General features: G+C 37.9%; 1 protein-coding gene across 1 annotated transcript in view; it reads right to left on the bottom strand.

Annotated features, from left to right (window-relative positions):
• Positions 1-510: 510 nt before the first annotated feature.
• The window catches only part of ppp2r5a (protein phosphatase 2, regulatory subunit B', alpha isoform), a 44,042-nt gene continuing 30,147 nt past the window's right edge, over positions 511-14,405 (bottom strand). The window contains exons 5-13 of the mRNA XM_062436903.1: positions 9,996-10,126; positions 8,457-8,516; positions 7,853-7,961; positions 7,377-7,430; positions 7,151-7,201; positions 6,943-7,062; positions 6,133-6,260; positions 4,666-4,767; positions 511-3,191 (exon numbers count right to left, since the gene is read on the bottom strand). Coding sequence (XP_062292887.1) covers positions 2,939-3,191; positions 4,666-4,767; positions 6,133-6,260; positions 6,943-7,062; positions 7,151-7,201; positions 7,377-7,430; positions 7,853-7,961; positions 8,457-8,516; positions 9,996-10,126 — 1,008 coding nt within the window. The 3' untranslated portion in view covers positions 511-2,938. The remainder of the gene's footprint in view (positions 3,192-4,665; positions 4,768-6,132; positions 6,261-6,942; positions 7,063-7,150; positions 7,202-7,376; positions 7,431-7,852; positions 7,962-8,456; positions 8,517-9,995; positions 10,127-14,405) is intronic.

Here is a 14,405-nt window from a genome sequence, read left to right as displayed (position 1 = left end):
ATAACTTCTGGCCAGTTGAACCATTGTGGGCAGAAAGGGAGGAGTCAGAACATTATCAGATCATCCAGCTCAACTGAGACTTTAAAATAAACTTCTCAAAATCCATGCATATATATATATATTTTTTTTAAGTTTTGGTAATATTAGTTCAGTTTTACACATCTCTTTGTTACCATCATGTTTGTTTGATGCGATTTATGTGATGCACTTTGTAACTTCTGTTTTGAAAAGTGCTACAGTACATAAATAAATCTTTCTTTACATGAAACCAAATTCAGCATTGTTGATTTACATCTGCGCTACTGTAATCATTTTTAATATAAATAAATCGGTCATATAAAGTGATCAAAAGTGAAAACAATTCTTTACAGTGGCCATCAGCTCGATGCTGATGACAGATGAAAGATTAGAGATAACTTGCACCATCTGTTGACTTTCATGAAGTACTACAATTCAGCTCACTGGTGGGAGAGAAAAAAAGAGACTGCCTGTTACACCTTTGAGTAGAAAGATAGACTTTATTTGATGGTGAAACCTACATAAGATCTGCGATTACAAAACAGGTTCCCCACGCAGTTTTTAACGTCACAGAGATTGGAATGCTGTACTGACAGAAAAGGCATCAGATAGACTCAACCTAAAATATTAACATAAAAGTACACGGCAGACACTCGGGGTTCAGCGGGAACACCATTCAATTTAAAAACTCTCAGAAGTCGTTCCCATGATCTATGGCAGTCTAATGGAGTTCATGAACACAGGCTTATCAACTCTCAACATCACAAACTGGAAAACAAAAGCGCATATGAGGTTATCGAGTCTGGAGAAAGAGCGTGATCAGGCATGGATGGTAAAGTTTACTTGTAAAAACAATCTTGTGGGATCTTCTGGTGTGAAGCGTCCATTTTCTTGATATCACTACTTCATAATAAGCTTTGTTTGGATATAAAAACTCAATAAGGTTACGGATACACAAAATCAGCTGTGTGGAAAAGTCTTTTCAATTCATGTTCCTAAGCACTGACTGCACTTTCCTAGACCACAGAAATAATATACTGTACATAAAATCTTAAATTGAGTGGCATTTCCCTTTAAGTAGCCTCCAAACTATCATATACACATATATGCACTCAACAAATATACACTCAAGCGCATCCTGCATCCCATCAGATTCCATCAGCAAAATGAAACATTCAAAAATATTTTCCTCATCAATACTCTGGAAAAATATAGTACTGTAGGTCTCATGGTTTCACTTGTTTTAGCTACTACTTTAAAAAGGAACAGTTTAACATTTTGGAAAATATGCTTATTTGCAGAGAGTCAGAAGAGAAGATCAACACCATTCTCGTATCTGTACGGTCAACAGCCTACAACCAGCAGCTTAGCTTAGCATTAAGAGTCAAGCAGCCAGCCAGACAACAAAATCTGCCAACCTTCACCTTGAATTAACGCGTTATAGAGCTTTAGTTCATCTGTACAAAAAACTGTGTAAAAACAATGATGTTCTGTTAGGGGTGGGTAAACGGAGAAGGTACAGCTGAAATTACTGTAATCATTTATCATTTAGTTCATTGACAGAAAATCAGAAATTATCTTGATAATTAAATGAGCAAAAATGTCCAAAATTGCCATTTTCAGCTTCTCAAATGTGATTAAGTTTATTTTTCATGTGATGATAAATTGAACACAAAACAACTTCTGATTGGGAAATTACAACAGGAATTTCCACTGTTTTTCTGACATTTTATAGACAAAACAATTAATTAAAGGAGAAAATAATTGTCTGATTAATTGATAATCAAAATGATTGTTAATTGCAGGCCCAAAAACAAGATATAGAAGTGTTAATTAGTGAGCTTTAGAGGTGCTGGTAGGCCTTTGGGCAGAGCTATGCTAGCTGTGTGCTAAGTTAAGCTAAGCAGCTAATGGTGGTAGCTTCAAACTTTACATACAATTCTAAGAGTTGTATCAATCTTCTCATCTAACTCGGCAGGAAAACCGATAGACAAACAATATTTCCCAAAAATGCTCAACTATTCCTTTAATTCTAACATTTCATTCTTTGAAAGCCCCGTCTCAATACTTTAGTGTAAATAATCTTATAAAAGCAAGTGTTGTGTTACAAGTATTAGCTTTATGTTTTCACCCAGATAAAAAAATATTTACCAACACCTGAAACACAAAAATAATCTCACAAATATGACATTTACCATAATTGTGAACAAGTTTTAACTCCACAGTCCCAACTAGAGTCATTCATAGAGATATCAAACAATATCCAAGGTTATTACTCTATAGGATTTTTCTTTTGGCCGTGCACCTACCATTCATCTCTAACAGCAGGTGACCGTCTTTCACTGTCCTAGTAACAGCCCTTTTCTATACAAACATTTCTGGAAACTACATGTCTAAATTATGGGTCTGGTCCCGTCTGCCTCAATACTCCCAAAAGTCTGCAGTTCCCTTCTTCCTTAAGGTTTGCACCCAAGTGTTGGCAGCAACGAGAAAAAAGCACATTAAAAAATAGACATCTTTAAATAGCTATTCAGCTTGTCTAAGTGCAGCACAATCAGAAACATTGAATTCAAGTCATTATTATTTTCTCCCCTCCCGTGTATCATACAATGAATATAACAAAAAAAAAATCATTTTCAGTTAAGAAACTAAATGCGAAAGGATAAATCTTTGATCAGACAAATACACAATATACTGCAGCCACACTGTAACATCCAAAAATAGTCTTAAGTTGAAATATCTTTTTTTTTTTTTTTTTTTTTTTTGTGTTTGGACAAAGAAATGCTGGCATTCTAAGTCACTCTAAGATTTAATATACTGCTGAGGTGTAATTTGTGTTTTTCCATCTCCGTTAATCCCCCCCTGACAGTCCTGAACACGGTGTCAAACCGTTAGGGAATAAAAAATCTGACGTCCGCTGTCATTTGGCACATGGGGTGCTCTTACTGGCTGCCGCGGTGACGTCAGGATCTTTGTCGTCTGTGGTGGTGACGGCGGCTGTGTCAGTGGCCTTGTCCTGGTTGTCATTATTATTATTACTATTGTTGTTGTTGTTGTTGTTTTGGATACTCTGGAGCCCGTGGCTGTTGTTCTGTACTAGAGTGGCATTGCTCAGCCTCAGCTCGTCCAGCTTCTTCCACAGCTCGTCACGCTCCTGCTCCTTCTTCTTCTCTCTGGGAGGACAGAGCAGAATAGAACAAACTCAAATCGTAAAGCAAAGTTTTGCCACTTGAGTGTTTCTGGTAGAGAGGAGGCTGTGTGGCTCAGGTCCTACCTGTTTGAGAGGGACCTGGATACATATTCTTCATATTTAGTTGCAGTCTATTTACTATTTAATATTGTCATTCTGTTTCTCCAAAGTGTAATTTGACCAGTTACTTCTGTCCACTCTATACGTATAGCATTTACGGCATATCTATCTGTCTTGAAGGAGGGATCCCCCCTCTGTTGCTGTTTTTGAGATTTCTTCCTCTTTTGCTTTCTATTTTTTAAGGGATGTTTTTTGCAATTGTTTTCCTAATCTAAATGGAAGTGTCATAAATTGTACAGATTTTAAAGCTTCTGGAGGCAAATTTTGTGACTCACATGCCTCGACTTAAATAGTAGATCACACAAACTCTGTATGACACTCATCATGTTTCCCATCAGAGAGCCACAGCAGTATTTTGAGTATTAAAACTCCTCCTTGACATTTCTAAACCCCACCCCACTAATCTATCAACATCACACAGACTGTAAAACATAAAACCAGGCTGTGTGCATTCATAACCAACCACATGGCCAAATGTCATAAACACATAGTGAGGACATAAAATACTTAAAATAGAATATAGTCCTGTGTCTGAAAACTCAGGCAAAATTTAACTTACATTTTCAACAATAACACAGTAACAACATGAAAACATGAAGGTCATGTTACTTCAACTAAAGTCAAGATGACTTGTTTTGTTTAATATGTTTTGCCAATTGTTATTAACTGTTGAGTATTATATATCAGTTTACTTTGGGATGAGTGAGTCCTTTTGACCTCTAAAAGACAACAGCTTACTCCGATCCACCTCCAAAACAATCTGCCTGTTGCTCTCATTTAAAACAATATCTGGTATCAGCAGCAGTGTTTAAACTTTTTTTAATTTTTTTTTTTAATCACAGTTGATGATGAATATGACATCAACAGTTTGGATATTTATTTTTATATTAAGTCATGTGTATAGGTATAAAACTATAGGGATGCAAATTTGATTGAGATAACATGGCGTAAATGTTGTCATCCCCCCGTGTCTGCACACACCCTGTGGATGTCTGTGCATACCCCAAAACTGCAACTATAGGCAGCCACTGCCCACTTCACACAGCTCTTTTTTTTTTTTTACAACTCTGACAGGGCAACAAACACATCAGTGGTTTCAGCCCTGCTGTTTAAGAAACAGTTTGTATTTCATCTCCTCAGCATCAATGGGTAAAAAAATAGCTGCAATTCAAAACCATTAAATGAACGGAAAATGCTTCATGGTGATGGTTTTACACTTCTACATCACAAAATTGCAGCAACACTTTAAACCCTTTTTAGACTGGTTCAGCAGGTGAACGCCACTGTGAGTGTTCAATCTATTTCACTCCACAAATCTACAAATGTCTGGTACTCACCGTTGTCGGTCTGCTTTATAGGAGGCGGTCAACTCATCAAACAGCGTGCAGTTCATCTCCATCAATGTCTTCAGCACATTGTACACCAGAGCTACAATTGTCCTGCAACATAAGAGAGATGCACCTGCTCAGTAATACGACCGTGAAACATAAAACACAGACGCTGTTAACTGAGGACATCAAGGTTTGACTCACAGTTTAATTGGAGAATGTTTTATTGGTCAATTCACAAAACCAAAACTATTTCTGATGAATAGTTCCACTGAAAATAATCCAGAGCAACAGATACACTGATGCTGGGTGAAGAATTTTGCTTTTGAATTTTTAAAATATCAATTATAAAAGCAAGTGTAATTTCCTTTCACCTCCAAGGTATTACAGTGGCAAAAAACCTACCAAATAAATAAAATGCAAAACTATCTGCATGACTAGATACAATATAGATTAAGTGAGAAGCTGATTATGTCATTTGTTTGAATACATTCATAAAATACAATTTGTGCCACCACAGACAATGTGAACCTCTCTACTGGCCAAACGAATATCATAACATTTGAGCAACTGTAAGAGTTACCAGCAAATGTTTTTACATAACAATGCAGTACTCGTGTTCAAATGATACATTAAGAGACATTTATTATCTCCTCACAATAAATAAATATCAGGGTTGCTGCAAACTCTTTGAAGTCAAATTTATGCTCTTCGAGATCTTTTTAAGACCCTGACAGAGAACATATTATATCGTTTATGAAGCAAAATGAATGCACATAAAGGCCGAGCTTTATGTTTGAAATCAACTTTTTTTTATATCTCCATATAACAATCATGTAAAATCACATAGGAGTAACCAAATGAATGGCAAATGTAATGATTGTTGTCTCACTGTTATGCTTTATATTAGATTAAACTCTTCATGTTAAAAAAACAAAACACCCCCCCCCCAAACTTATTACCCATCATATTTCAAAATAAGACTTTTTACATTATGAAAATGTTATTTAGGACTTTTTAAGGGTTTGCAGGGAGTAATATTACTTTCATGACCGAGCACTGTGGCACATAATGTGTTAAACATCAAGCCATCAGGGTGGCGTCTATATGGCTGCCTGTAATGTGTACGTGTAAACACAATCTTTAGAAGCACATGACAGCAACTTAATACAGACACAGCAGGTTTCTCTACACGGACGTTTATTCTTGACCTTTGGAAAAAATTCTCTATTTGAGCAGAATCTAACATCAAAAGGTCCAGTGGCTAATGAGTAGGAGGTGCGGCTGAAAGCTCTGAATGATTAGTAAGTGGACCTTTGATCTCAGATTCTCTTTGTAAAACATGGATTTTTCTTTATACAGCAGAGGATCTAAATACCTCATGATGAGTTACTGGGATAATTTTAGTTTGGCATGTTTTACTGCATGTGAATGATGTTGAAGTCAGGCATACAGCTTTGGATTGAGAGTACGTACGGATTCCAGTGCTCTTTGGAGATTCTGTACAGGCTACCGAACATGATGGGGAGGACCTTGTCGATGTTCTCCTCTATGAGGCTGAGGATGTACTCATTATTCCAGTAGTACAGCGCTCGCTCTGCTACCTGTCAGCACAGAGAGAGGGGGGAGAGAGAGAGAGTGAAAAACTTACACTTTCCATCAGGCAGACTAAGTGAGACTCTACTGGTTAATGAGACAAGTCTGTTTGATTCATATCTTCTGTTCCCACATCAATCATGAAAGACGAGGTTATAGATTAAACAGAGATTTAAAAAATCCCCTTTCAGACACACACCAGTAGAAACTAGCTGAAATATCACGAAAATTTTAAAAAAAGTTTCTATGATTGGCTGAGAAGTTGGTGTATTAATAAAACAGAAACAGACTTAGCAGTTTCATCATAACGTACGTGACTGTTACGTTACTCAACTTACAACTTCCTCTCCACTGAAACAATGAAAGATAAAAAATGCCTCTCATATGAGTGCATTAACAAACAGTAATGCCATATTTCCATCATGTTTTCCGTCGTTTGAGGTTTGACTGGCATTCTTTAAGTTCCATCACCTCATTGCACCCTATAGTAAGAGAATGGAAATATGTATTCATTCATATGTTCTTATGCCCATTTTCTAGAGATGGAAACATCTGAATGACAACAAGCCATCACTTTAACAGCTTATTGGAATCAGCAAGATCACATTTCAATGTCTGAAAAAGGCTTTAGGTAAAGAAAAAAAAGACAGATTTTATGGAACAATTTTAAGCCTTGAAACAAAAACCAACCTGGAAGTGGGGATTGGCCACACATCTAGAAATCTGTTTGAAGAGTGGCTCCTGGATTTTTTTGAACTGTGTAGGCTCAATGACATCCAGAATCTCCTCGACTTCACCCAGGTACATGACCTAATTGGATGAGATGTGCAGAGCATGAAGTGACATAAAGAGCAGGTTGACAGCTGTCATAAATATACTGTATTTATAGAAATGATACCTCTTTCTGGCTGCAGGTTTTAGGCCAAAACTTCAGCATCCCGCGGATCACCTGGACACATAACAGAGAATTTCTTAAGAATTTCTCTCGGAAAAAAAACACATTCAACAGTCTGTTTGAGTGGGTGGTTAGCAGCACCTACTACAGATCTCTCTGCAGTGTAGACTAATTTTGTACTCTGGGCTTTTTTGTGCTTTGAGTGGGAGGAAAGATTTTTAAAAAGTACCGGTTCAGTGAGTGTAGGATCCTTCTCCAGGAACTGTACCACACAGTAGGCCAGCTGAGAGACACAAAATAAGTACAGTGAATTAAAATAAGCACAATCTGCACCCACAACTGCAGACAGACCACATAAACTCACATCAAAGATTTAGATGTTGTGTTTGGGGGTTCAAAATATGATTAATTTATTCTAATGAATTCCCACTATGGCAATGCTGAGAATTTAAAAATACTTTACAGCAACAGCAATAATCAACCAGGTCATTTTCATTTCAAAACCACTAGAAGGTGCTGTAGCGCAAGAATTAGATCATGACAAAGCTGAATCCTGCTGAGACAGCTTACCGACAGCTGTGTAGTTTAGTTACACTTTATTTCAAAACATTCGTGTGAAGTTTTGAATCATTTAAGTCATCTTCTTTTGGAAGGATGTGTAGCCAGACTAATTACAGACAGGATGGTTTGGAGGAGTTTTCCCACCTGTGCATGGAAAAGTGCCAGTCCTTTAGCTGTATGTAACGGGATGAGCACCTTCATCAGGAACTGTTTGTGCTCTGCCTTCAAAGGCAATGCAAAGCCATTGATGATGCTGTAGGCAGAGACACAACAGCACAGCGTTAGATTGATCACACAGACAGACAAAACTGAAGCATTAACCTATCACTGAAAGATCGAGGCATGGCAGAGTTGTGAATAATCTGTTCCTGAGGCAGAGGAGGAATAGGCAGAGAATTTGCTGCAATTATAGAACCCAAAATGACAGCAGATAGGAGGCCTGAGGGGCTTTTTAGTTGGGGAGAGAAAGTTAAAAAAAAAAAAGCACAAGTCCTCCACAGCATGAGATATGAGTACAACTCTGCACAAGCCTTAAACCTTTGAATCTCTGCAGCAAAGCTATGACAGAATGCCACATTTTCATTTCTCTAAGCCACTTTTTTTTGCTTAATATTTTAAAACTTCCTTAACCACAACTGAATCAACAATATTATGAATAAATCTTTTCTTGAAAAGTTTTGTTTACAAACACAAACAAATTAAATGTAATAAATGCGTGTCTTCATGTCACTTGTAAATCATCACTCACCTCCCCAGGATTTCTAGAAGCTCAGCAACTCCATTAAAGTGATCAGTTTCATAGATGAACCTACGACAGCAACAAACAAATTGATGACATAAATAATGAAACAATTTTTACCTAAACTAACTAACTCACAACTCTAAAAACAGATCACAGCAATTGATTCAGGCTGCCCCCAATACAGCTTAGGTTCCATTCTAATGCTGTCAGTCATGAAGTTGAGTCTTATATGTGAGTATTCATATTAATGTCCCACCACTCTGAATGGTCATGGTTTGTCTTGGGCCGAATAAGTGAAATCTGCAAATCATTTCAGCTCCGCTCGTGTAACATAATGACGCATACAGATATCATTCATCTTTTTGGTTTGATAACCCATTTCCATCTAGCTGTGCACCCGTGGTATGTACAGACAGTGCCTGACAACTGTGGCACTATTTTTAACCTTAGTGGCAGATGGTCAAAGTGGGTGCATGCATTTTGCCACCTTGCCTGTTGGAAACGACATCGAGTGTCCCATGTTTCAATCATCTAAATCCCATTGTCACTGAGCAACAGGAGCGCTAAAGAATCAACACGCTGTTGACAGGAATATCCGGTGCATCCATTTGCACTTTTCTCTTCTTCTTATCAGTCTTTGAGGGGTGAAGGACTCTGTTTAAACAATCTTAAAGTAAAGATTGGTTGAAACTAATTTTATTTTTTTATAAAGCTGAAACATCACATTAGAGCCCAACATTTGCATAATGGACTCAATGAAAAACCAATCCCAGAAACACACCACAGCTATCTGTTAATTGAGTTGATGGAACATATTTTTCAACTGGATCCATTATAGCAGAACTGTCTATTTGGGATGATGGCAATGAAGACCATTATGATCTGTTTAGGTCTTCAGTAATACCCCTTTACGACCAAATAGTTCCCATAACTATGTCACTATGGAAGCAAGAACCAAAAAGTCTGATGACAGATTTTAAGAGAAAGGCTGCAATTAAAACACAATCTTACATAATGAAACAATAACAGATATGTAGTTTGCCATTGTAAATTTCTTGAATTAATGTAAAGAAGATGAGCAGAGGTGGAAAAAGAAACTTAAAACGTCTGAATATTGGGCTAAGAATTAAATGATGGTTATTTCTGCTTCAGTACATAATAATAGATAATAGTTAATCGCAGTGCTCATAACGCAGGTAAAGCTCCTGCATTCCCCAAAAGGTTCTTGGTCCTCTGGCTAAGTTGTTGCTTGTTTTGTTCCTGTGTTCTTAAATGATTTATTTACAGACATGTTCATGCTTCAGTAAACTTGTGTGTTCTTGTAAACTGTTGGCTCCTCGCCTAAAAACTTGAATAACTTGAATTTCAGTCTCCCATTTGAACTGGTTGACGACTGAGCTGAGTTTGGGCGGGTAAAAAAAAGGAAGCAGGCAACTGAGTTTTGTCATAATTTTGACACCCATTGATTAATGATTAGTTTTGTACTGTCTGATGTTTGTGGCATTTCCTACTCCATTTTTGTCTCAACTATACATTTTCACTCACCGCAAGAAAATGTTGTTGATCTGCTTTCTGATGAAGGCCCGCAACCCCAGGAACTTTCCATAGATCCGGTGCAAGATGGTCTTGAGGAAGTCCCTCTCCCTCGGGTCCTCGCTGTCAAACAGCTCCAGGAGCTGCGAGGACAGACAGAGACAAAGACAAACATGAGCCACTTCAGTCCTGACTGATCTGAAAAGTGTTTTTAGTGAATCAATGATACATTATCGTCTTTTAATCATGTCTCTACAATGTATAGTTTGTTGCATTAACACTTGATCCTTATATTCTTAAATCATGACTTACTAGCTACAGATGTACAGTATGTGAGCCTGAGTACTGGGCATTGTAAATAGATTGGAAACCCTTGGCATATAAAAGCTATTTGCAGCAACATATGATGAGTCAGTATTACGATACTGTTGAGGGCAGCCAAAGCCGACCAGCCACAGAGTTCAAAAGGAATTTTTTCTGACTCAGATCAGCTTCGGAGTACAGTACTTATCTTCCCGTTAACGTGCCATCATCACCCCGGTGACGAGGCTGACTGTCTATTTTTAAAACCTGCGTGGATCCAGGAAAGGGTTTCATCACACACATGTTCTTCTTCAGCACAGGTCTAACTCACAATCACTCAGATACATATAGTAAAGCCCCCCGGGGGTTAAATGGTGCAACCAGTCTTACTGTGTTAAAAGAGCAGCTCAATGAGATGTCTCAAGGGCATCATGCTGACAGTTTAAAGGACGGGGAGATGCTGCTTCTTCCCATTTTCATAATTATTTTCACAGATCCTCTGAGAACCATAAGCCCTCTAGTTGAACTGTAACTCTCGCCATTACGTTAATAGATTATTGCCTGAACTAAAAATATAAATGTTGCATCCAAAACTGGAACACTTGTTGTTTCTAAGTATAAGTCCTGACTAAATGTGTCAGTGTTACCAATAAAAGCTGAAATGAACAGAAAACTAGTCTGCAACTATTTTGATAATCAATCACAGATTAAACATTTATCAAGAAAAAATGTCATTATCACTGGTTTAAGCTTCTCAAACTGTTTTCCCCTGTTTTATGTCATTATAAATGGAGTATCTTCAGATTTTTGACTGCAGTGTCAAAACTTTCCCTCTGACAAAAATTTTGATTGCCATTTTTCATTGTTTTCTAACATTTACAGACTTAACGATTAATCGGTTTATGAAGAGAACATCTGCAAATGAAACAATATTGAAACTAGAGACAATAAACGTATTGACTCATGATAAGAGAGCTGGAATCTGCAGCAGTGTGTTCCTAAGACTTTACCCACATCCTCAGTGACCTGCAGGAGAGGTGAGATCTTGATCTATGGATGGAGCTGAAGTTGATCAACGAGGACAGAATGGATACGGACATTGGAGCAGACTTTATCATGAAACAAAAGCTGCCAGAGTAATTGTGACTGGCAGCGTGTGCCTGAGGTAATGTCAATAATTCAATCACAATAGGTCACATTAGGATTTGAGTTCTCTCCTGATCCTGTGAGCTTCACCGATAACTCACACGGTAACCTCGACTCCTGAAAAAACAAATATTATTTCTAGGCCAAATGTATATATCAATTTGTATTTAGACATAAGGCTCAAGCATATAAGCATGTGCTAATAAATTGTCCAGAGCAGTATTCAAGAAAAAGACAATAACAAAACAACAAAAATCAGTACTGATCCTATTGGACATAACATGTCGATTTCTGTTAATTTAATAGTGATGACGAAATATGATCCATTTGGAAGAAGAAAAAAAAACGTCATTAAAGAAATTAAATCACTCATTTAATGATTAAAAGCCTGTTTTTCTAAATTTGGTACTTTAACTATGTGAGAACAACAAAAAAGCTTATAAGTGAGACTTCCTAACTATATAGTGTTTTTACACCTTTACAGTAGCAGGTTTCTATTTATAAAAGCTCCCACTGACACTGCCTGGACAATGTCATGTTGAACACTAGAGTTAATCTGTACTGCATCAAGCCTGTAACCAAGTCAACTGTAACAAGCACTTGTGCTAGCAGATGAAATTAAAATGTTGTGTGACTAATAAATTGAGAAACTGACCTTAATACGATTTCATTTTGTTTTTTGATTAAATTTCTCTACCAGTTGTGTGTGAGCATCAGCAGAGCTCTCAGGTGCCGCTGAAAGGCTGCCGAGCTCACACTTAGCACAAACGTGTGTGTCTTGGGTTATATGATCGTGAGTGGTGTGAAAGCAACTTAAAACACACGGAGGACACACAAGAATCAGCTTAAATATTCAGTGTAGTTGTGAAGCAAAGGTGTGTTGGCTTTGGAAAAACTAAATTATTTTCTTTTATCTCAAACCATTAACTGAGAAAAACCGATCCCTCAGGCCACCACACACTTTTTCACACACACACACACACACACACACACACACACACACACACACACACACACACACACACACACACACACACACACACACACACACACACACACACACACACACACACACACACACACACACACACACACACACACACACACACACACACACACACACACACACACACACACACAGCTCCTAGCTCCTAGCTCCACATATGGTTGTTTTCCCATGTTGAAGGCTGTTTTCTGAGCAGCTACAGCAGCTGTTGATCCAGAGTTGGTGATAGTTTTTAAGCTCAGTATTTAAGGATGGAAACACGCCATTAATTAAGTGTAAGGGTAGAAAAACAGAGGACACCTGAGTCACGAGGACTATTTAAATTTGTACACCCCAGAGAGTGTACTGTTTAATGGCTCTTACCATTTCAGGGTCATCATTGGACTCTTCACTAATACTAATTCTCCTTTGTTTAATTTATAATATCTTAGAATGACACCGCTGGATTATATCTGTAACACACGTAACAAGTACACAGTTTCACAAAATTCTGATTAAATCAATGTTGACATTGAAAACATTTTTTTTACACTGAGCTGCTCTGCTTCATTTTTCTATTACTCCACACCCATTTCTAAAAGGGACACCTGCAGGAGAATGATGCAATAACAGAAACACCTTCATACTGTACAGAGTACAAATGTGAAATAGCTAAAGAGTTAAAAAAAAGAAAAAACAACACAAAATAGTGTGAAAATGTATATAAGTAGCACGATAGATCAATAAATAAACTTCATTCATCCCTAAAGGCAAACCACAATAGTCACCACATGGCAACATATAAGACAAGAGAAAAAAAAAAAGATAAAACATTTACAATCAAAGCCAGGATACAACAATGAAAACAGTGTGAAAGTCAGCACCACACACATGGATAAGTGTGTAACAATAAACAAAAACCCTTTAAAATACCAACACAGAGCAAATGAGATTACAAAACCTAACAGCTAACAGTAACAAATAATCATGAATGCCACTTTATACTCTAGCACGGCATTGAAAAGCTTCACCGCTGCAGGCACAGAGGACTTTCTCAATCTTCCTGTTGAGCATCAGGACATGAGCAGCCGTGCACTAAAAGAGCTGTTCAATCCACCAAAGACACTATAGAGGGGGTTTTCTTCAGATTTTTATTTTTATGGCTTCATGCAGATGTACCAATTCTTAATGATGACGGCATTTCAAACATTTCAAAATGTCCTCAAACAAGCTGCTGGACCTCTACTATCTGTAAGGATGCTTCCTCTTGGCTGCCCTGGTGCTTTGACCTCTGCAGTGAATATGGATGTGAACATCTTAAAAGGGATATTTAAAGGCACGTTCATGATATGTGTATTATGATGGCTTACCCAAACATGGGCCTTTTTTCCCCCCTGCCTTAATTGCCACCCAAACCTCCACTTCTTTTCCTTTTTGCTCCAACCGCAGTCCTCTTCTCTCCTCCTGAAGAGTAAACAACGGGCGGCTATTTAAAGCTCCCCCACGACACACTCACATCATGGAAAGTCAGTCCAGGCACCTCGGATGTGGCCCAGCCAACATTCCAGGCCCTGTGGTCCTCGTTAGCTGCTGCTGCTGCTCTGTGGCTCCACAAAAGAAATGAAGCATTCCTGCAGTAGGTGGGGACTGAGCCAGGACAGATGTAGCCAAGCTACACTGTATTAATGGTTTGACTCATCAAACCAAGCATAACCAAAACATGTCACAATGTGTTGGGAATTATTGTTATATTCAACTCATCGTTTCAGCCCTGCAGTAACAAAAAGATTTAAATATCAACTAATTGAACTTCTATGTTGATTAACAACCTGTAACAACCAACAGGAGCCGTCACAACACCCCCGACACAACAGTCATTTACTAGTGTCCTCTACCACCGGGGTTCCCTACCTTTTTCCTTAAGACTACTAGACTCTATTAGACTAAAGAACCCCCCCCCCCCCTTTTTTTAATTTTAAAGGAAAAAT

This window comes from Scomber scombrus, chromosome 17 (assembly GCF_963691925.1).
Source record: "Scomber scombrus chromosome 17, fScoSco1.1, whole genome shotgun sequence".
NCBI classification, from domain to species: Eukaryota; Metazoa; Chordata; class Actinopteri; order Scombriformes; family Scombridae; genus Scomber; species Scomber scombrus.
The sequence above is the reverse complement of the archived record's forward strand: the minus strand, read 5'-3'. Positions and strand labels throughout refer to the sequence as shown.